At 66.6% G+C, this 21,620-nt stretch overlaps 1 protein-coding gene across 4 annotated transcripts; it reads left to right on the top strand.

The window, feature by feature from the left end:
* The first annotated feature begins 1,575 nt into the window (after positions 1 to 1,575).
* OLFM2 (olfactomedin 2) lies at positions 1,576 to 19,750 on the top strand. 4 transcript variants are annotated; one of them, XM_063318920.1, is made up of 6 exons: positions 1,576 to 1,661; positions 11,599 to 11,748; positions 12,950 to 13,105; positions 17,894 to 18,113; positions 18,491 to 18,597; positions 18,719 to 19,750. In XM_063318920.1, exons 2-6 carry the CDS (start codon positions 11,740 to 11,742, stop codon positions 19,394 to 19,396), a joined length of 1,170 nt encoding a protein of 389 aa, XP_063174990.1. In that variant the 5' UTR covers positions 1,576 to 1,661; positions 11,599 to 11,739; the 3' UTR covers positions 19,397 to 19,750. The 4 variants fall into 4 exon arrangements, with proteins under 4 accessions (XP_063174990.1, XP_063174988.1, XP_063174989.1 ...); XM_063318918.1 differs by lacking the exon at positions 1,576 to 1,661 and adding an exon at positions 1,696 to 1,847; XM_063318919.1 differs by lacking the exon at positions 1,576 to 1,661 and adding an exon at positions 6,098 to 6,209.
* Positions 19,751 to 21,620: the final 1,870 nt, after the last annotated feature.

The raw sequence follows: 21,620 nt of genomic DNA, 5'->3' as shown, positions 1-21,620 counted from the left end.
TGTACGATAAACCGACTGTATCGAAGCCGTCTCCCGCCCCCCATCTTTGCCGATTTCCACGGCAACGGGCGACTTTTGTGGGGCTGGGGGGCGGGGGGGGGCGCCGCGCACCCCAAACTGGGACTGGTGGCCCCCCCCCGAGGCTGCCGGCCTCGTGTCCCCCCTTGCGCGAGGGCGTGCGAGGCCGGATTCCGCTTGACCCCTGCTCCCCCCCGGGTCCCAGAGAGCTGCCCCCACCCTGGGGACCCATGGCCGTGGCCCCGTGGGACAGGCCGGGGCTGGGGGGGGACAGGGGGGGACGGACACAAAGGCAGGGTTGGGACCTGGGCGTGGGGCACTGGTGGCAGCTGGACCTGAGCCCGGCACAAACTGGGCACCCTGGCTGCCCCCCAGTCACCCCCACCCCCACCAAAATCTCCATCCCCAGGGACCTCGGAGAGGGGACCCGGGGCTGCCCCCCAAACCCTCCCCCCCCCAAACCTCCATCCCTGGGGACCCCAGGGAGGACACCTGGGGCTGCCCCCCAATTCTCGCCCCCCCCCCCAAACCTCCATCCAAAGGGACCTGGGGCAGGAGAGGGGACCAAGAGCCACCCCCCAATTCCTCCCCCCAACCCTCCATCACTGGGGACCCCAGGGAGGAGACCTGGGGCTGCCCCCCAATTCCTCCCCCCAGCCCTCCATCCCCAGGGACCCAGAGAAGGGACCCTGGGGCAGGAGAGGGGTCCTGGGCCTGCCCCCCAATTGCCCCCCACCCCTAAACATCCATCCTCAGGGAGCCGGGAGAGGGGACCTGGGGCAGAAGAGGGGACATGGGGCTGCCCCCCACCCCAAACCTTCCATCCCCAGGGACCCAGAGAGGGGGACACGGGGCGGGAGACGGGACCCGGGGTGGCCCCCCAATTCTCGCCCACAACCTTCCATCCCCAGGGACACCAGAGAGGGGACACGGGACAGGAGAGGGGACCTGGGGCTGCCCCCCAATTCCTGCCCCCCTCAACCCTCCATCCCCAGGGACCCCAGAGAAGGGACCCCGGGGCAGGAGAGGGGACATGGGGCAGGAGAGGGGACCCGGGGCTGCCCCCCAATTCCGCCCCCCCATGCCATCCCCAGGGACCCCGGGGCAGGAGAGGGGACCCGGGGCTGCCCCCCAATTGCCCCCCCCCGCAATCCCCAGGGACCCCGGGGCAGGAGAGGGGACCCGGGGCTGCCCCCCAATTGCCCCCCCATGCCATCCCCAGGGACCCCGGGGCAGGAGAGGGGACCCGGTGCTCCCCCCCCCGCCCCGGTGAAGGGACCGGGCATCCCACCGCGCAGCCGGGGCTGCAGGTACCGGGGGCGACGTGGGGGGGGATGCTCGGTCGCCTCCCTCTCGCCTGGCTCCATCCCGGTTCGGTTCCGCCCAACCCCCGGCCCGGTCCGACCGGGCGCCTCCAACCTCCGCCCGCCCCCCCCCCCCCCCCCCCCCGGCTCCGCCGCACCGGGCCGGTGCCGCGGCTGTAACCGGCGGCGGGTCCCGCTCTCGGTAACGCGACGGAGCCCGGCCGGGGCGGGGAGGTTGGGGGGGTTGGGGGCGGGGGGGCGGCGCGGACAAAGGCGGCGGCGGCGGCGGGGCCCGGCCGGGGGATGCGGCTGCGGCGGCGCTGAGCGATTGCGGCTCCGGTAACAACGAGGGGAGGGGAGGGGAGGGGGGAAAAAACCGGCCCCCGGTCCGGTGGTGGGGTTCCGGTAGCGGCCCCCCGTGGCGGGGGGGGCGGGGGGGGGGGGGGCGTGTGTGTCCGTGCCTGCAGGATGAGCTTCTTCCCCGGCCTCCTCCTCCTCCTCTCCGCCGGTTCCCCCGCCATGCAGGTAAGGGCGGGCGGGGGCGCCGCGGAGCGGGGGGGGGGGGGGGGGGGAGGGGGGGGGGTCGGTTTGCGGCGGGGGCGGGGGGGGGGCCGGGCGGTGCCTTCAGCTTCCCCCGGGGATGCCCCTTTGGCACCGGGTTTTTGCGAGGGGGGGGGCGGGGGGAAGATGCCGGGACTCGCCCTGGGTGTGTCCCCAGGATGGGGACCCCCGGGGATGGGTCTTGGTGGGGGGGGACACACACGACAGAGAGGTGTTTGTGGGTGCTGGGTCCTTCCCGAGCCCAGGGGGGGTGCTGGGCTTCCCCCCCCGGTGTCCCACCGCCCTCCCCGTGTCCCACCGCCCTCCTGGCCTCGGGGGTCTGGGGATGCCCACGGCCACCTGGGCGCAGGGCGGTGGCACGTCCCCTCCCTGGACACCCCCGGAGGGTGCCCGGACTGAGCTGGGGGCTGCCGGGGACCTCGGCCCGCGCCAGCGGGGTGCTGGGGACACGTGGGTGACAGATGGCACTGGCGGGAGCGGGGCGGGAGCGCCTTCACACGTGGCCACCGAGGACGAGGGAAGGCGACGGCCTGGCTCCATCCCGCCTCACCGGGGTTGCGCCACCGATGGGGACACGGGGTGCCGGCTGTCCCCACCCTGGGTGACACCCTGGGGGACTCCGGGCCACCCCGAGGGGAGCAGGCACCCATGGGTGCAGGGCTTGGGGGAGCGGCGGCTCTGCGCCGGGATGAGCCGCCCGTGGCGGGGTGACACCCGGGTGACGTGGGTGACTCGTGTCCCCTGAGAGCCACCACCCCGGCAGCACCGGGAGGGACCAGCTCCCCCCCCGCCGGGAGCCAGCTGTGCTCCAGCTGTGCCTGGCACCGCCGTGGCGGTGGCAGCTGCGTGGGTGCCCGCCAAGGCGGGTGTCGCGGCGTCACACGCCGTGTCCCAGCGGCGCCAGGGCCAACGCGGCTCCGGCACCCGCCTCCCTGCGCCCGGTGCCACCGGGGTGACACCGTCCCGGCGTCATCCTCGTGACACCGGAGGTGGCAGGGCGGGAAGGTCCCACGGGGCGAGACCGCGAGGACGGAGCTCCGTGTCCCCATGTCCCCTTGTACCCCGGCGTTCCCCCTCTGTCCCCCAAACCGCCTCGGCCCACCCCCGGGTGTCACCTCTTGGGGCCACGGGAGGTCAACCCACAGCGGCCACCACGACCCGCCGTGGGGACAAGGGCCGGTTTGGGGGCTCCCGCGGTGGCCCTGTCCCCTCCCTGCAGCCCCACGCGCCCGTTTTGTCACCGCTGGTGGGTCAGCGGCCGCAGCCTCGTGCCGGGGGCCTGGTGTTGTTTGTAATTAAGCGGTTCGTTATTAGCCCTGCTGAATATTGTGCAGCCTGTTGAATATTCATGAGCCGGGGTTGCCAGGCCGAGGGGGGGGTTGCACCAGCCTGGATGGGTCTCCCCCACAGCTGCTTCCCTGGAGCGGGGCGGGGGGGTTGTGGGGTGCCGGGGTGATGCCGGGGCTGAATCGGGGCCAATTCCAGGCAGGAATTATATCCCCGGCCTCCCCAGAGCGTGACCCTGCCACCGCCCCGCTCGCGTCCCCAAGCCGCAGGCGATGGGGGTGCTGGGGGGACCCCCAAACCCACCTCTTTTGGTGGGTGCCACCCATCCGGGGGGGGGGTGGGGGTGGGGGGGTGGGTGTGTGTGACGGGCAGGGACGGGATGTGGGGACCCGGCCGGGGTTCGGGGAGCTCTGGGGAGGGGGGGGTGCCCTGCTGTTCCCCACCTCATCCGGATCTCTCCCTTTCCGCCCCTCCCCAAATGGTTGCTCTGCCCGCCGCCCCCCACCCCCCACCCCCCCGGGGGGTTTGGGGGTGGGAGAGTGACCCCCACCGAGGCCCCCACATCTGCACCTGGTTCTCAGCCCCACATAATGCGCCGGCGTTAAGGAGCTGATTGCGGGCAGGTTCCTGGGCGGGAGGGAAGGGGAGGGAATGCTGCAGTGGAACAACCGAGGGGTGGGGAGGGGGTTTGGGGGTCACGGGGGGGGGTGTGTGTGTGTGTGTGTGTCTCTCCCCCATCCTCCCACCCTGCCCTGGCTCTGCAAAGCCCCACGGGTGACGCTGCGCCCCGATGTGATGGTGACACCGCTTGCCCCACGGGTGTCCCCCATGGCACGTGGGGCTGGCGGCAGGTGGGAGACGGGGGGGGGGGTTGCAAGCCCCTGCCCCATGGCTGTGGGGTACAACACCCCCCCCCCCCCAAAAATAAACACCCCAGGTCCTTAATGTGGCAGCCAGGGGCGGGGGGGGGGTGTCAGAGCATGGGGACACCCACGGCTGAGGTGGCGGCTGCACCCGGTGTGACTCCCCCATGGGGCCACATCCCCCCCTCGGGGATCCCTGGGCACTTTGGGGGTGGTGGTGAGGGGGGGTGTCTCAGAGGTGAGCCCCCACCTTTCAGTCCCTGCCGGGGCCTTCCCCACCCACCAGCACCTTGTCCCCAGGGACTGAGGGGGGGGGACACACGACAGTTGTCCCTCTGGGTGCTGCCCTGTCCCCCCCAGGGTGGTGGCCGAGGCGGTGTCTGCGGCGCAGAGCCCAGGAGCACCCCGAAACCCGCGGCGGGGGGGCGGGGGGGGGGCAATACCGGTGTGTGTGTGGAGGGGGGGGGGTCTTTCCCCGCCGTTGCCAGCGTGGGAGCCTGTGCCATGCGCGACTGTCCCCACGCGGTGGCACTGTGTCACCGTGGAGACGATGGAGGCAAAAAACGGGGGGGGGGGGGATGCTCAGAGCCTCGGGGGTCCCCCTGCACCCAGTGGGTCGGATCCTTGAAGGGGGGGGCGGGGGCGGGGGTACCCAGAGCCGCTGAGAGGGTTTGGGGGGGGTCCGGGGGACCCCAGGGATCTCGGTGCTCCGTGGAGGGGGGTGGTCGCATCCTCCCCGCAGTTGTGGGGCGCGGTGAGGATGGAGATGAGGATTTGGGGTGTTTTGGGGGGGGGGGGGGAAGGGGAGAGTGGGGGGGGTGCTCGGGGCGGGGCGGGGGGGGGGGGGGCTGCAGCCTCCAAACCAGGCTGGGGGTGCGGAGGTCCCTGATACTGGTGCCAGGGGAAGGGAGAGAAGGGGTCTCCGGGGGTCCTGCACCCCCAAAGCGGGGGCCTCCAAGGGTCCTGCCCCCCAGAACAGGGATCTCCAGGGGTCCTGATCCCCCAAAAAAGGGGGTTTCTGGGCTCCTCTTCCCCCAAACCAGGGGTCTCCGGGGGGCCCGCTCCCCCAGACCCGGCCATACTGGGCTGCTGCAAAGGGAACTGGGTTGAATGGTGCTGTGTCGTGCCGGGCGGGACCCCCCCGAACCGGGACCCCCCCGAACCGGGGAGGTCGGTACCGAGCCGTGCCGGGTTGGGAGCCCCCCGAATCGGGACCGTACCGAGCCGTGCCGGGTTGAGACCCCCCCGAACAGGGACCCCCCCGAACCGGAGGGGTCGGTACCGAGCCGTGCCGGGTTGGGAGCCCCCCCGAATCGGGACCCCCCCCGAACCGGGGAGGTCGGTACCGAGCCGTGCCGGGTTCGGAGCCGCCCGAATCGGGACGGAACCGAGCCGTGCCGGGTTGGGAGCCCCCCCGAATCGGGACCCGAACCGGAGGGGTCGGTACCGAGCCGTGCCGGGTTGAGACCCCCCCGAACCGGGACCCCCCCGAACCGGGGAGGTCGGTACCGAGCCGTGCCGGGTTCGGAGCCGCCCGAATCGGGACGGAACCGAGCCGTGCCGGGTTGGGAGCCCACCCGAATCGGGACCCGAACCGGAGGGGTCGGTACCGAGCCGTGCCGGGTTGAAACCCCCCCGAACCGGGACCCCCCCGAACCGGGGAGGTCGGTACCGAGCCGTGCCGGGTTGAGACCCCCCCGAACCGGGACCCCCCCGAACCGGGGAGGTCGGTACCGAGCCGTGCCGGGTTGGGACCCCCCCGGAATCGCGACCAACCCGAACAGGGGGGGTCGGTACCGAGCCGTGCCGGGTTGAGACCACCCCGAATCGGGACCGACCCGAATCGTGACCAACCCGAACGGGGGGGGGGGGGGGGGTCGGTACCGAGCCGTGCCGGGTTGGGAGCCCCCCCCCCAGAACCGGGACCACCCCGACCCGAGCCGGAGGGGTGGGGGGGGGTGGGGGGGCGGAGAGAGGGGGTCGGTACCGAGTCGTTGCCGTGTTGGGACCGCCCCAAACCGGGGGCCGTACCGGGCTTGGCCCGGGGCCAACGCCGCCGACGTCACTCCGAAGCGGCGCCGGCCCCTTTATAAAGGCGAAGGCGGCTCTGGGGGCTCCGTAGGCGGCGGGGGCGCGGGGCCGGTGGGCGGTTCGCCCCGGTGGGCACCGGCACCGGGTGAGCGAGGAAGAGGAGGGAGGAAGGAAAGGAGGAGGAGGAGGAGGGGGGGTGGGGGTGTGATGGGTATGCGGCGGCGACGGCGACATGACGGTGCCGCTGCTGAAGATCGGGGCCGTGCTGAGCACCATGGCCATGGTCACCAACTGGATGTCCCAGACCTTGCCCTCGCTGGTGGGGCTCAACGGTACCGCCGTCTCCCGGGCCGGGACCTCCGAGAAGATCGTGAGTCTGCCCGGTACTGGGGAGGGGAGCACCGGGGGTGGGCGGGGGGGGGGTGTCGGGTACCGCGGGAGAGAGGGGTTGGGGGTGTCGGGGGGGGGGGGGGGGGCGCATGCCCGGGCTGCGGCGTGGAGCTGCGCCACCGGTTACCGGCACCCACCGGGCTCGGGTGGCACCGGGAACCTCCCCCCCCCCTCCCCACGCCGCCTCTTCACCTCCCCCGGCGTGGGGACCCCCCCACCCTCCCCTCCGCCTTCCGCTGGGCATCCCTCCGTTCATGGGCACCCCCCCCTCTTCCCCCGTCCTCCCGTTCAGGGTGCACCGGGAGCCCCCCCCACCCCGTTCATGGGCACCCCCTCCCCCGTCCTCCCGTTCAGGGTGCACCGGGACCCCCCTTTAGGGTGCACCGGGACCCCCCCCATCCTTCCTTCCTTTCACGGTGCACAGGGACCCTCCCCACCCTGTTCGTGGGCACCCCCCCCGCCCATCTTTTCTCCCGTTGAGGGTGCACCGAGACCCCCCCCACCCCTTTCAGGGTGCACCGGGACCCGCCCCCCCACCCCGTTCATGGGCACCCCCCCATCCTTTCTCCCGTTGAGGGTGCACCGGGACCCCCCCACCCTAGTTCATGGGCACCCCCGCTTTCTTCCTGGGCAGGGTGCACTGGGGCCCCCCCCGATGCGAACCCCCCCCTCTGCGTCCCCCCTGAGCACAGGACACGCCCCCCATATCCCTCAAGGATTCCCTGGGAATGGGGACCCTCCTTCCCCCCCCCCCCCCCAGGGCATGGGGATCCCCCCCACCCCGGACAGGGTGCACCAGGGACCCCCCCGACAGGGGCTGGTCTCAGCCGGGAGCCTGAGGCTGGGGTCACCCCATGGAGGAGACATCCCCCCCCCGGGGGTTGGGGGGTTCCTGGCCCCCTTCTTTCCCCCCATAGACTCAGGCTGGGCAGTTCCAGGGGGCTGGGGCAGGGCTGGGGGGGGGCTCCTGGCTAGGAAAGGTGGGTGACCCCCCCCCCCGCCCCGGGGAGCTGGTGGCTGTCCCCAGGCTGGGTGCCACCTCTTCCCCCCCCCCCCCCCCCCCAGGGTAGGGCCACCCCAAATTTCCCCTGGGGGGCTCTGACTGGCCTCAGCCCTTTGGTGCAAACCCCTGTGAGAGGGGGGGGCTGGGGGGGGTGTGGGGTGAAAACAAGTTGGGAACGGGGTGGGGGACGACGACGACGACTCCTGGGGAGGGGGGAGGTTTTGGGGGGGCCGCAAAGGCAGCGATAGGGCTGAGCTCGGGGTGAAGCTGTGGGGGCGAGCGAGCCCCCGGGGAGGGCTGGGTGGGTGCCATGGGGCCTGGCTGGCGCCCAGCCGTAGCCGGTGACGCTGGGGTTGGGGGGGGGGGGGGGTGGGCATGATGTGGGACCACGTCCTTTGCCATGAGAAACCCCCCCCACCACACTCCGGTAGCCGGAGTCTTCCCGTGTGGGACTGGGCACCCCATTTTGGGGGGTTGTGGCCGGGGTGGGGGGGGAGCAATCCTGCCGGTGCGGGTGCTTCGTGCTATTGCCAGCGCCGATCTCGGTCATGGAGGGGGGGGGGAATGATCTGGTTTTGAGGGTGTTCGAGGAAGGAGCCGGCACAGCCCATCTGGAGCCCGCCATCAGCTGGGCTGGCAGATGTTGCGCCCGCCGACGGGATCCCAACGTGTGCCCCCCCCAACCCGAAACCCCCGGATCCCCCTGGCAGAGCTGGTTTTGGGGGGGGGCGCTCATGGTGCCGCTCCCCCTGCTTTGGCTCTGCCCGTCCCATCCCCAAAACTCTTTCCCCCGCATCCCAGGCATCCTTTTCGGGGTGCCGTTCCCGGCTGGAATTCCGCGGAGGATGAGCGCGGCGGCCTTCGCGGCGGTGACGGCGGGGGTCGCACCGGGCAGCCCCAAATAGGCCGTCGGTGTTGCAGGGTAATTAGCGGCGCTGGGGGGTAACGCAGGCTCTGCCCGACCATAATTGGCTGATCGTTAGTCACTCTTTGGTGTCGGTTGGAAAAATCATTAATCACCGGGCAGCGGCGGCGGCGGCAGCGCCCCGAATGCGGCTGGAAGGGGCTGGCGCAGCCGCCCACGGGGGCCAGTGGGACACTGAGGGGGGGGGGAACTGGGGTGCTGGGTGCCGACCTCATCCCCCGCCGGGGTTTAGCAAAGCGCCGTTTTCCCTTGCGGATGCTGAAATGAGCCGGTTTTTGGCGAGGGGGGTGGGGAGGGGGTTTACCCCAAAACCGGTGCTCGCCGGCTTTGGGTACGGTGATGCCCGGTGCGACCTTTTGCTGGTTTTTGAGGATTCTCGAAGCCCCTTGATGGAAACTGGCGGTTCCTTTTCCGCTCTGAGGTCCAGAGCTGGATTATTCCCAGTCCTGGCATCGGTGGTCCCATTGGCTGGACCTTGGGCCGTTGGCGCTTTGGGGACCCCGGAGCCGGTGACGGCTCTTGACTTGCCGTGAAGGAGCAGCCCCATGGAGCATCCTCTGTGGGGGCTCCCTCTCTTTCCTCCCACCTCTCCCCGCGAGTGGCCCCCTCTCCAAAAACAGGGGCCAGAGACACGGAGCGGCGCTTGCCTTTTATCACCGGTGCCCATTCGGGGGGGTCCTGGCTTCAAAGGGCGCTTGGTCGCCCCCCGCCTGGGGCAAGGGGCTGAGCGGGGATTCCTGAATCCTTGGGGACCCCCGGGAGAGGGTTTGGGGGGGGGGGGGGCGGGGTGCTGTGACACCCCTGCCCCCGGGCAGCTCGAGGGTGTCAGCGGTTTCCCGAGCGGCGAGCAGGCAGCTTTCCCGGTGAGCTCTAATTAATAACCCGGTGACAGATTGCACAGGCTGCGTTTAACCTAATAATCCCCCCGGCAGCGGCCGCCGCCGTCGCCGCCAGGTCGCCGAAGCCGCAGTGGGCAGGCGCGGGCAAGGGCTGCCCTCCAACCCCCATCCCCTGGGCGGGGGGGGGGGGGTGGTACCCGCAGGGTTTTGGGGAGGGGGGGAGCTGGATGCTGCAGCGGGGAAAGCAACGTCTTTCCCCCCGAATCCGGCCCGGGGATGCTCGCCTGCATCCCGCTTGCCGTTGGCGACGCACCCCAGGGTTTTCGCCGCGATCTGGCAAGCGGAGGAGCTTTGCCAACCTCCGAAGCCATGGCACTCGTCCCCCCCGTCCCCCCCCCCTGCCCGCCCTGGGCTGCTGCCTGCCATTAATTATGCATTAAGCCCTCTATAAAGTATTTATGGCTGCCTGCTGCTCAGCCGCGGCCGGCGAGGTCCTCGGGAAAGGGAAAGGGCTGCGCCGTGACTGCGGATGCTCTGCCCGGCTTGGCTTTAGGCTCTTTTATTTCACTACCTTCTTTTTTGTTTTTTTTTTTCTTTTTTTTTTGGCGGGGGGAAGAGAAGAAATGAAGGGTTTGGCGCACAGGATGCTCCTGGGATCCCGGTGGGGGGAGAGAGGGGACGGTGTTTGTGCCAGGGACCCCAATTTTTGGGTGGGTGGGTGGGTGGGACCGCCCGGCGGCTTCGCATGGAGCCTTTCCCGGCATGTATAATTTGATGATTGCTCATCAGATTAATTCACCTGCCGGGGCAGCCGGCACGACGCCATCCATCGGCACGCCATGACATCCGCCGGCGCCTTCCTAGAGGCTCGTTATCCCGCGGTGTGGCTCGTTATCCCGCGGTGTGGCTCGTTATCCCGCGGTGTGGCTCGTTATCCCGCAATGTGGCTCGTCCCCAGCCGGGATCGCCAAGGGCTCCTGGCCCCCACGCCATCCCGGCTCCATCTCCGCCTGCGTTAGAGCTGGGCTGAATAAATCCTCTTTTTCTCTCCCCCCCCCATCCCCGCCATCAGTCAGGAATTTCCTCGGTCGAACGGCGAGTTTCACACCACCGTCGGTTCATTTATTCTGGTGGGAGAACGGTGTTTAGCCGCCGCCGTGTCCAATAAATCCCTTCCGATGTGAAACATGAAGTTAAAACCGCTGCGTGGAAAGTTAAAGTATCGTCCCCGGCTTGTTACAGGGAACGGGTCATTTATCTTCGCCCGGCGCCATGCAGAAGGCGCTCGGAGAGCGATGAGTTTGCTCTTGATTTTCATAATTAATAATTATGAATTACCCATGAAATGCTAAATGGCCCAGCGCAAAAAAACACCGGCTTCTGGCGTGAATAAATCAGGCAAAGGAGAGGAAAGGGGGGGGGGCGGACAGACACACGACACGTTTCTCTACTTGGTTTTTGGGGGTGAGAATGGTGGGAACCCGGCCGAAAATGGGGGGCAGCGGGAGCCTGCGGTGGTCGCCCCCCTCCTTGGTTGCGGTGGGAGATGGAAAGCAAAAGGCTGAGCCCGGATCCCGCTGGAAAAGGTGCGACTGGATGCGAAAATGGGCTTCCGGAGGGTGTTGGGAATGGTGGGATGCCCGGCTGGCCCCCCTGGCTGCCCACCCCGGGCAGGGGGGGGGTCGCGCTGGTGTTTCCCCACCGCCGTCGAAGGGACCCCGAAATTCCAAGGGAAGGAATTAGCAATTTGTACTGGTGGCTCCGGAAGAAATTCCTGCCTCGTCAAGGCCGTTAATGGGAAATTATGGCAGGGTGGGTCTGCGGGAGGAAGAGGAGGGATGCGGAGCCGGCTGGTGGTGGGTGACGAAGAGCTTTTCCTCCTCATTCCCTCCCATCCCGCTGGTGTTTTGTGGCCGATTCGGAGGCGGGGGGGGGCTAAAAATCTCCGCCATTTGGAGCCGGTCGCCGCGCCGAAAGGAGTCTTGGCAAACGGGGAGGGGGGGAAATGATTAAATGACCCGGATAAATAAATAAGTAAATAAGAAATACTAAAAGGAGGGAAAAATGCAAAGCGGCTCAGATCCGCCGGGATGAGAAGCCGGGGGGCAGGGGGGGGGGCGGGTTGGGAGGAGAACTGGGCAGGATGGCGGGATGCGCTTGGCATCGGGCTTCGCCGGCGCGGGTTCAAGAAGGGTTTGATGGGCTCGTCCTGGCCGCCGGCGCGTGGCGGTTCGTCCCCGTCCAGGGACAAAGGATGGGGATGGTTTTGGGGAAGCCCTGACAGGCGCGGGGAGCCGTGGGGGGTGGGGGGTGCAGGGTGGGGGGGAGGATCTGGCACCTTTGGGGGCCCTGACATCTCCCCTCCTCTCTCCCTCAGACCCTTTTCCAGAGCCCCGACGAGGGCTGGCAGGTTTATACCTCGGCGCAAGCCCCCGACGGCAAATGCCTCTGCACGGCCGTCATCCCCGTCCAGGGCACTTGCTCCCGCGACCTGCGCAGCCACCAGCTCCGCCAGCTCATGGAGAAGGTGAGCCTCGACCGCCGGTAATCAACGGTACCGGCCCGGCCCCCTAACGAAGCGCTTAATTTGCCGGTGGGGAGGATGCGCGGACGCGTGGCTTCGGTTGGTTGTCACCCCTCTGTGACGCGTGGTGGCCGCGTCCCCGGGGAGGACAGACGTGGCGCCTCGCCATCCCGGTGCGAAGAGCCGCCGGTTGCCGGGACGAGCGTCCCCGCCGTAAAAAAGGAGCCCTGGCGTCCTCCCGCGGGGTCGGCTGGAAGGGCGTCACCGCGGTGCCACCGGCACATGGCGATGCCCTCGCCGCACCCCCCCGAGCCCGGCCACGGGGATAAAATCATCCCGCAGAGAAAAATCATCCCCGAGATAAACCCCTAGCGAGCTTTTATCCTGCACCCCCGTCCACCAAACGGTGTTTAACGGAGCCCAGGGTGGTTTCCAGGTGTGGAACGAGGGGGTTTCCCAAACTGGGGGTATGGGGGGGGGGTGTCCCTTCCCCGTGGCAGAAGCCGCGAGCCCCACGGCACGGGGCCGCGCGCCTGAGCCGAGCTCATTGAGTTTTCCACGGCCGCGCCGCAAAACCGATTAAACTTTTATTATAACGTGCTGCAAAAAAACGCCTCTCAAGCGGCTCCCTTCCGCGGCGGCGGCGTAAATACCAGCGGGGCCGGGGCTAATAAATAAATCACCGCTTGAGGAACGCAGCCGCGTTCGCGTCATTTGAAAGCGTGGAAATGCAATACCGCTGCCGGCTGCGGGCGGATGAAATTAAGGAATGAAAAGCTCATGGACCCGGCTGGGAAACGTGCGCTCGGACGGTTTAAAAAAAATTAAAAAAAACAAAACAAAACAAAAACCCACACACAAAACCCCCCCCCAAATTTCAGCTGAAGCAGGACGAGTAAAATGCATTATTTTATACATTAAAGCTGGGGGGGGGGCGGGGGGAGAGGTTTCTTGCACGCGTTTACATAAACGGCGGAGCAGGGAGCAGCTCGTCCTGCGGCTCCCTGGGGACGGGGACGTCGGGCTGGGATCTCCCGGGGCCGTGTCCCCACCAGCACCCGGTGGCCTTGAGCTGGTCCCGGGGGCTGCTCTCCCTTCCCCGTCCCCTCTCTGCTTCCACTCCCCGAATTCTCCCGGCTCGAGCCTCTTCGTTAGCGGCAGGGGGCTGTGTTAATTAGAGCGAGGGTTTTATCTCGCCTCCCAGGTGCAGAACATCTCCCAGTCCATGGAGGTGTTGGACCTCCGGACCTACCGGGACCTCCAGTACGTGCGCAACACCGAGTCCCTGATGAAGGGCTTGGACTCCAGGCTGAAGGTGGCTGCTGAGAGCCAGAAGAGCCTCAACGCCAAGAGCTTCCAGGTGAGCCCATGCGCCCCCCCCGTGCCCCTTGCACCCCCCCATGCCTCTTGCACCCGGTAGGAGCCCTCCCTGAGCAGGCGGTGCTGCTACGACACGGGTGGGCAGCTTGCGAAGGGTCCTGCTTTCGGCGGTCCAGGTGGGCTGAGCACCCCTGGGGTGGTCTGGGTGGCCAACCATCTCTGTGGGGATCCGGGTGGCCGAGCAGCCCTGGGATGGTCCCGGAGCCGAGCATCCTTGGGGTGGTGGTCCCAGGGCCAAGCATCCCTGGGGGGATCCAGGTGGCCGAGCATCCCTGGGGTTGTCCCAGGGACGAACATCCCTGTGGGTATCCGGGTGGCCAAGCATCCCTGGGGCAGTCCAGGTGGCCAAGCATCCCTAGGGTTGTCCCAGGGCCGAGCATCCCTGGGATGCTCCCAGAGCTGAGCATCCCTGCAGTGGTCCGGTTGTCCCTGTGGTGATCCAGGTGGCCAAGCATCCCTGGGGTTGTCCCAGGGCCGAGCATCCCTGTGGGGATCTGAGTGGCCGAGCATCCCTGGGGTGGTCCCAGAGCCAAGCATCCTTGGGTGGTCCCAGGGCCAAGCATCCCTGTGGGGATCCAGGTGGCCGAGCATCCCTGGGGTTGTCCCACGGCCGAGCATCCCTGGGATGCTCCCAGAGCTGAGCATCCCTGCAGTGGTCTGGTTGTCCCTGTGGTGATCCAGGTGGCCAAGCATCCCTGTGGGGATCCGAGTGGCCGAGCATCCCTGGGGTGGTCCAAGTGGCCAATAATCCCTGGGGTTGTCCCAGGGCTGAGCATCTCTGGGGATCGGGGTGGCTGAGCATCCCTGGCGTGGTCCCAGAGCCGAGCACCCTTGGGGTTGTCCCAGGGCCAAGCATCCCTGTGGGGATCCAGGTGGCCAAGCACCCTTGGGGTGGTCCCAGGGTCCAGCACCCTTGGGGTTGTCCGAGGGCTGAGCATCCCTGGGATGCTCCCAGAGCTGAGCATCCCTGCAGTGGTCCAGGTGTCCCTCTGGTGGTCCAGGTGGCCAAGCATCCCTGGGGTGGTCTCAGGGCTGGGCATCCCTGTGGGGATCGGGGTGGCTGAGCATCCCTGCGGTGATCCAGGTGGCCAACCATCCCTGGGATTGTCCCAGGGCCGAGCATCCCTGTGGGGATTGGGGTGGCCGACCATCCCCGGGATGGTCCCAGAGCTGAGCATCCCTGCAGTGGTCCAAGTGTCCCTCTGGTGGTCCAGGTGGCCAAGCATCCCTGGGGTGGTCTCAGGGCCGAGCATCCCTGTGGGGATCGGGGTGGCTGAGCATCCCTGTGCCACCTGAGTGAAGAGGATGGTTGCGGTGCAGGAGCCGGCGAGGGTGCCCAGCCGCGGTGGGCACGCAGAGAGGGCAAACCAACGCAGGGCTCCATCCTGCCGAGCTGTGCCTGCAGTGCCGGGACAGCAGAGACGGCCAATTCCCAGCCCATCTGGCTGCAAATCGACGCCTTTAATTAAACAAAACGTGGCTCTTCCCTGGCAGAGCCACGATTTCCCCCTGACGGGTGGCAGCCGCCAGCGCTGTGTGCTGATCGATGCAGCGCTGCCCCTGCTGCAGCGGCTCTGCACCCCCAAGAAATCCCATTAACCACCACCCCCCACCCCCCCCCCGACCTCCGCTGGGGCACTGGTTTATTTTGGGAGCCTCAAGGCTTCATCCTGACAGCTAAAGAGTGTTTCTGTCTCGGGAGCGGCTGGTTCTTGGCACTGAAAGGGGCCGGAGGATGCTCGGGCGGCTGCTGGGCGCTGACAGTTGCAGAGACGAGACATTGATTAAACATCTGAGCTGCAGCGAATGTCTCGCCTGGTTTAATCACAGCAGGAGGTGCTGAGCCCCGTGATTGGGGTGCAATCCCACTAAGATCTGGGAAAGCTGGCCGGTAACGCCGCCCCGAAATGAAAGGCGAGGAGAAAGGGAAGGTGCTGGCGAGCTGGGCTTGTTCCCGGGAATACCTGCTGAGGCGTGGGACGGCGAGCGGGGCCGGGGGCCGTGGAGCGGGACGGAGGTGCTGGCTGGGGATTTACAGCGTCCTTGAGCGAAGGAGACTCGGCGGAGCGGCTTGCGGCCGGGGCCAGCTCGCTGTCACGCTGCTCCGTGCTTCCTCCCATCCCTTCCCTGCCCTGCCGGCACGGTGGTTGGCACGAGCCTGGCAGGATCGTGCATGGCTCCCGGTGCTGGGCATCTCTACGGGGGTCTTGGTGCCCCACCATCCCTGCAGAGGTCCCAGGGCCGGGAATCCCTGCGGGGCTCCCAGGACCAGGCATCCCTGTGGGGATCCCAGGGTCAAGTATCCTGGTGGGATGCCGGTGCCCGAGCATCCCTGCAGTGGTCCCAGGGCTGGGAATCCCTGTGGGGCTCCCAAGGTCAAGCTGGGGGGGACGCCAGTGCCCGAGCATCCCTGCAGTGGTCCCAGGGCCAGGAATCCCTGTGGGGATCCGAGGGTCAAGCATCCTGGTGGGATGCCGACGCCCGAGCATCCCTGCAGTGGTTCCAGAGCCGGGAATCCCTGTGGGGATCCGAGGGTCAAGCATCCTGGTGGGATGCCGATGCCCGAGCATCCCTGCAGTGGTCCCAGGGCTGGGAATCCCTGTGGGGCTCCCAGGGTCAAGCTGGGTGGGACGCCAGTGCCTGAGCATCCCTGCAGTGGTCCCAGGGCCGGGAATCCCTGTGGGGATCCGAGGGTCAAGCATCCTGGTGGGATGCCAATGCCCGAGTATCCCTGCAGTGGTCCCAGGGCTGGGAATCCCTGTGGGGCTCCCAGGGTCAAGCTGGGTGGGACGCCAGTGCCTGAGCATCCCTGCAGTAGTCCCAGGGCCAGGAATCCCTGTGGGGATCCGAGGGTCAAGCATCCTGGTGGGATGCCAATGCCCGAGTATCCCTGCAGTGGTCCCAGGGCCGGGAATCCCTGTGGGGCTCCTAGGATCAAGCCGGCTGGGATACCGATGCCCGAGCATCCCTGCAGTGGTCCCAGGGCCGGGAATCCCTGTGGGGATCCGAGGGTCAAGCATCCTGGTGGGATGCCGATGCCCGAGCATCCCTGCAGGGTTCCCAGGACCAGGCATCCCTGTGGGGCTTCCAGGGTCAAGCATCCTGGTGGGATGCCAGTGCCTGAGCATTCCTGGGGAGCTCCCAGGGCTGGGAATCCTTGTGGGGCTCCCAGGGTCAAGCATCCTGGTGGGATGCCGATGCCCGAGCATCCCTGCAGTGGTCCCAGGGCTGGGAATCCCTGTGGGGCTCCTAGGATCAAGCCGGCTGGGATGCCGATGCCCGAGCATCCCTGCGGGGCTCCCAGGATCGGGAATCCCTGTAGGGCTCCCAGGACCAGCCATCCCTGTGGGGCTCCCAGGGTCAAGCATCCCTGTGGGATGCTGGTGCCTGAGCATCCCTGCAGTGTTCCCAGGGCTGGGAATCCCTGTGGGGCTCCTAGGGTCAAGCTGGCTGGGATGCCGATGCCCGAGCATCCCTGTGGTTGTCCCAGGGCCAGGAATCCCTGTGGGGCTCCCAGGACCAGGCATCCCTGTGGTGGTCCCAGTGCCCAGACACCCCCACGGGGCTCCCAGAGTCGGGCATCCCTATGGGTTTCCCAGGGCTGGGTATCCCTGCAGGGGTCCCAGGGTTGAGCATCCATGCGGGACTCCCCAGGTAGGGCATCTCTGGGGGGCTCCTGGTGCCAGAGCATCCCTGTGGGGCTCTCAGGGCCGAGCATCCCTGCGGTGGTCCCAGGACTGGGAATCCCTGCGGGGCTCCCAGGACCAGGCATCCCTGTGGGGGTCTTGGTGCCCCAGCATCCCTGTGGTGGTCCTAGGGCCGAGCATCCCTGGGGGGCTCCCAGGGGCCGAGCATCCCTACGGTGGTCCCAGGGCTGAGCATCCCTGTGGGGCTCCCAGGACCAGGCATCCCTGTGGGGGTCCTGGTGCCTGAGCATCCCTGGGGGGCTCCTAGGGCTGGGCATCCCTGCGGTGCTCCCAATGCCCTGGCATCCCTGCGGGGCTCCCGGGGCCAAACAGCCCTGCAGGGATCCCAGGGCTGGGCATCCCTGCGGGCTCCCCAGGTCAGGTGTCTCTGCAGGGCTCCTGGTACCTGAGCATCCCTGCGGGGATCCCAGGGATAAGCATCCCTGTGGTGATCCCAGGGCTGAGCATCCCCCTGGCACGCAGGGTGCTGGGTGCACAGGCACCCATTGCCCGGAGCCATCACCCATCCCTGGCACGCTCTCCCCACCCCGGTCCCGTGTCGGCTGTCAGGGACCCGCTCAGCCTTTGCCTGCCTGCTCCCAGGCCAGGGTCAAACCACCTCTGAACCTTCTCCTCGTGCCTAAAATAAGTGGAGATTTTTAAATCTGGACCTGCCCGTTGCTCTCATTCCCTCGGCACCGTCCGTGCTCAGCCCCGCCGCACTGCTCCCGGCTTTCTGGGGAAGGGGGGGTCCCATAGCGGGGTCGGATCCCGCCCGGTTCCCGCTCTGCGGAGCGAGGCGATAGCATCGGCGGCGGGTGATTCATTACCGACCGCTCTCCCAAGCGCTTGGAAAATGCGACGCCTTGTAATTGTTATTAATTACCAACCCAGGGAATAGGGCTCGTCTCTGGGGCGTTAACGAGGCTGCGCTCCGCCATCGCTGCTGGAGGCCTCCTCCATCCCAGGGGGATGGACAGACCCGGGGACGAGCACCACCAGGCTCCAGGCAGGGGTTTCATTTAAGAGAGGGGGGTGGGTGGGTTTTCCCACCCCCCTACCCCTTGCCACCCCTTAAACAGGAGCTCAAGGACAAGATGACGGAGCTGCTGCCGCTGCTGCCCGTCCTGGATCAGTACAAGTCGGACACGCGGCTGATCGTGCACCTGAAGGAGGAGGTGAGGAACCTCTCCGGGAGCTTGCTGGCCATCCAGGAGGAGATGGGCGCCTACGACTACGAGGAGCTGCAGCAGCGGGTGCTGATGCTGGAGGCACGGCTGCACGCCTGCATGCAAAAACTGGGTACGGTGTCCCCCTTCCCCCCCCAATATTCCTATAATATTCCCACCTCCTGTTTTGCTGCGCTGCCAATATCTTCTCAATAATCATAATAATACCGGCAGCCCAATATCTTCCAGTCTGGGGTGTTTACCGGGACCGGCGCAGGAGCCGCCTTTCCTCGCTCTCGGGAATTGCCGTCGGAGCCCTGCGGTGCCTTTTCCTTAAGCATCCCCCATCCCGCTGCCCCATCCCCCGAGATTCCTGGGGGGGGGGTCCCTGGGGTGAAGCCCTGGTTCCTCCCCGCGATGCCCGCGGGACCGGAGGGTGCTGGGCAGCGTCATGGTCCAGGATGCCCATCCCTAACTCTGGAATCTTTCTTCCCCGCCTCTCCCTCCCAGGTTGCGGGAAGCTGACGGGCGTCAGCAACCCCATCACCATCCGAGCGTCGGGCTCCCGCTTCGGCTCGTGGATGACCGACACGATGACGCCCAGCGCCGACACCCGGGTGAGTGGCACGGGCACCCACGGGTCGCGTCCGTCTGTCCTGGGAGTCCATCTTGATGGGGTTGGGGCTGGGGGGGGGGGGCCCATTTTGGCCGGGCATCCCTAACCTCAGCCCACCGCAGGTGTGGTACATGGACGGTTACTACAAGGGCCGGCGCGTCTTGGAGTTTCGGACCTTGAACGACTTTGTGACGGGGCAGAACTTCGTGCAGCACCTCCTGCCGCATCCCTGGGCCGGCACGGGCCACGTCGTCTTCAACGGGTCCCTCTACTACAACAAATACCAGAGTAACATCGCGGTGAAATACCATTTTCGCTCCCGCAGCGTCTTGGTGCAGCGCAGCCTGGCCGGCGCCGGCTACAACAACACCTTCCCCTATTCTTGGGGGGGTTTCTCCGACATCGACTTCATGGTGGACGAGAACGGGCTGTGGGCCGTCTACACCACCAACCAAAACGCCGGCAACATCGTGGTGAGCCGGGTGGACCCCCAGACGCTGGAGGTCCTGCGGAGCTGGGACACGGGATACCCCAAACGCAGCGCCGGGGAGTCCTTCATGATCTGCGGCACCCTCTACGTCACCAACTCCCACCTTGCCGGCGCCAAGATCTATTTTGCCTACTACACAAACACTTCCAGCTACGAATACACGGATATTCCCTTCCACAACCAGTATTCCCACATATCCATGCTGGACTACAACCCGCGGGAGAGGGTGCTCTACACCTGGAACAACGGCCACCAGGTCATCTACAACGTCACGCTCTTCCACGTCATAAAGACGTCGGGCGAGCTGTGACGGTGTCATGTCCCCCCCAGCGCCGGACTCCTCTGCTCTCCCTCCCCAGCTTTTTATTTTTCTACACTTCAGCCTCGGCTACTCTCTCTAGGGGACGGAGCGGAGCCTTCCTCCTCCTCCTCCTCCTCGATTTTTTATTTATTTATTTTTTTTCAATATCTCTTTGGTTTCTTCCCGCGGTTCGTGGCGCATGGATCACTTCTGCCTTCATTTGAGCTGACCTCGGTTGGTTTTTTCGGTTGGGTTTTGGTTGTTTTGGTTTTTTTGTTGTTGTTGTTGTTGTTGGGTTTGGTTTTGCTTTTTCAATTTACGTCTTTATTTTGACGGCAAATAAAAAGAGTCTCTTTGACGTTTGATGGGGCTTGCGCTGATATTTCTTCCCCCCCACCCCCCAGTTTTTAAAAAATTAGTATTTGTCACTCGATGGCTTGGTTTCCCCCCCTTTTCCTGCATCCACAGCCTCCAGATGTGCGGCGGCAGCCAGCGATGTTGTTTATGGGCATGTTTAATGCATGCGGGTGCGGCGCTGGGGAAATTACAGCAGAGCTGGGCGAGGCGAGGAGGAGGAAGGGAAGGGAAATGATGGTGCAGCTGCGGTGAGTTGGCGGGGGTTGGGCGGGAAGCAGATCCTGCGAGGGGGGAGCTGATCCTGCTCCTGACCAGGCCAGGGCAGCAGGATCCTGGTCCTGGGGGAGAGTGAGGACCTGCTGCCCAGGGGTGAGGAGGGATGGAGGGGATGTGGAGGGGATGAGGAAGGGATGTGGAAGCGATGGAGGGGCTGTGGAAGGGATGTGGAGGGGATGGAGGGGCTGTGGAAGGGATGGAAGGGATGTGGAGGGGATAGAGGGGCTGTGGAGGGGATGTGGAGGGGATGGAGGGGCTGTGGAAGGGATGGAAGGGATGTGGAGGAGATAGAGGGGCTGTGGAGGGGATGTGGAGGGGATGGAGGGGCTGTGGAAGGGATGGAAGGGATGTGGAGGGGATGTGGAGGGGATGGGAGGGATGAGGAAGGGATGGAGGGGATGTGGAGGGGATGGGAGGGATGAGGAAGGGATGGAGGGGATGTGGAGGGGATGAGGAAGGGATGTGGAAGGGATGGAGGGGGTGGAGGGGAAGTGGAGGGGATGGAGAGGGTGTGGAAGGGGTGGAGGGGATGTGGAGGGGATGGAGGAGGTATGGAGGGGATGTAGAAGGGATGGAGGGGACGAGGAAGGGACGTGGAAGGGATGGAGGGGGTGGAGGGGAAGTGGAAGGGATGGAAGGGATGAGGAAGGGATGGAGGGGAAGTGGAGGGGATGAGGAAGGGATGTGGAAGGGATGGAGGGGGTGGAGGGGTGTGGAGGGGATGGAGAGGGTGTGGAAGGGGTGGAGGGGAAGTGGAGGGGATGGAGGAGGTATGGAGGGGATGTGGAAGGGATAGAGGGGATGTGGCAGGGATGGAGGGGCTGTGGAAGGGATGGAGGGGATGAGGAAGGGATGTGGAAAGGATGGAGGGGGTGGAGGGGAAGTGGAGGGATGGAGGAGGAGTGGAGGGGATGTGGAGGGGATGTGGAAGGGATGGAGGGATGTAGAGGGGGTGGAGGGGAAGTGGATGGGATGGAGAGGGTGTGGAAGGGGTGGAGGGGATTTGGAGGGGATGGAGAGGATGTGGAAGCGATGTGGAAGCGATGTGGAAGGGATGTGGAAGGGACATGGAAGGGATGTGGAAGGGATGGAGGGGATGTGGAGGGGATGGAGAGGATGTGGAAGGGATGTGGAAGGGACATGGAAGGGATGTGGAGGGGATGTGGAAGGGATGGAGGGGATGTGGAGGGGACAGAGGAGGTGTGGAGGGATGGAGGAGGGATGGAGGAGATGGAGGGGCTGTGGAAGGGATGTGGAGGGGCTGTGGAAGGGATGGAGGGGGTGGAGGGGAAGTGGAGGGGATGGAGAGGGTGTGGAAGGGGTGGAGGGGATGTGGAGGGGACGGAGGAGGTATGGAGGGGATGTGGCAGGGCTGGAGGGGCTGTGGAAGGGATGGAGGGGATGAGGAAGGGATGTGGAAAGGATGGAGGGGGTGGAGGGGAAGTGGAGGGATGGAGGAGGAGTGGAGGGGATGTGGAGGGGATGTGGAAGGGATGGAGGGATGTAGAGGGGGTGGAGGGGAAGTGGATGGGATGGAGAGGGTGTGGAAGGGGTGGAGGGGATGTGGAGGGGATGGAGAGGATGTGGAAGGGATGTAGAA

Source organism: Chroicocephalus ridibundus, chromosome 29 (assembly GCF_963924245.1).
Source record: "Chroicocephalus ridibundus chromosome 29, bChrRid1.1, whole genome shotgun sequence".
Classification (NCBI taxonomy): Eukaryota; Metazoa; Chordata; class Aves; order Charadriiformes; family Laridae; genus Chroicocephalus; species Chroicocephalus ridibundus.
The sequence above is the reverse complement of the archived record's forward strand: the minus strand, read 5'-3'. Positions and strand labels throughout refer to the sequence as shown.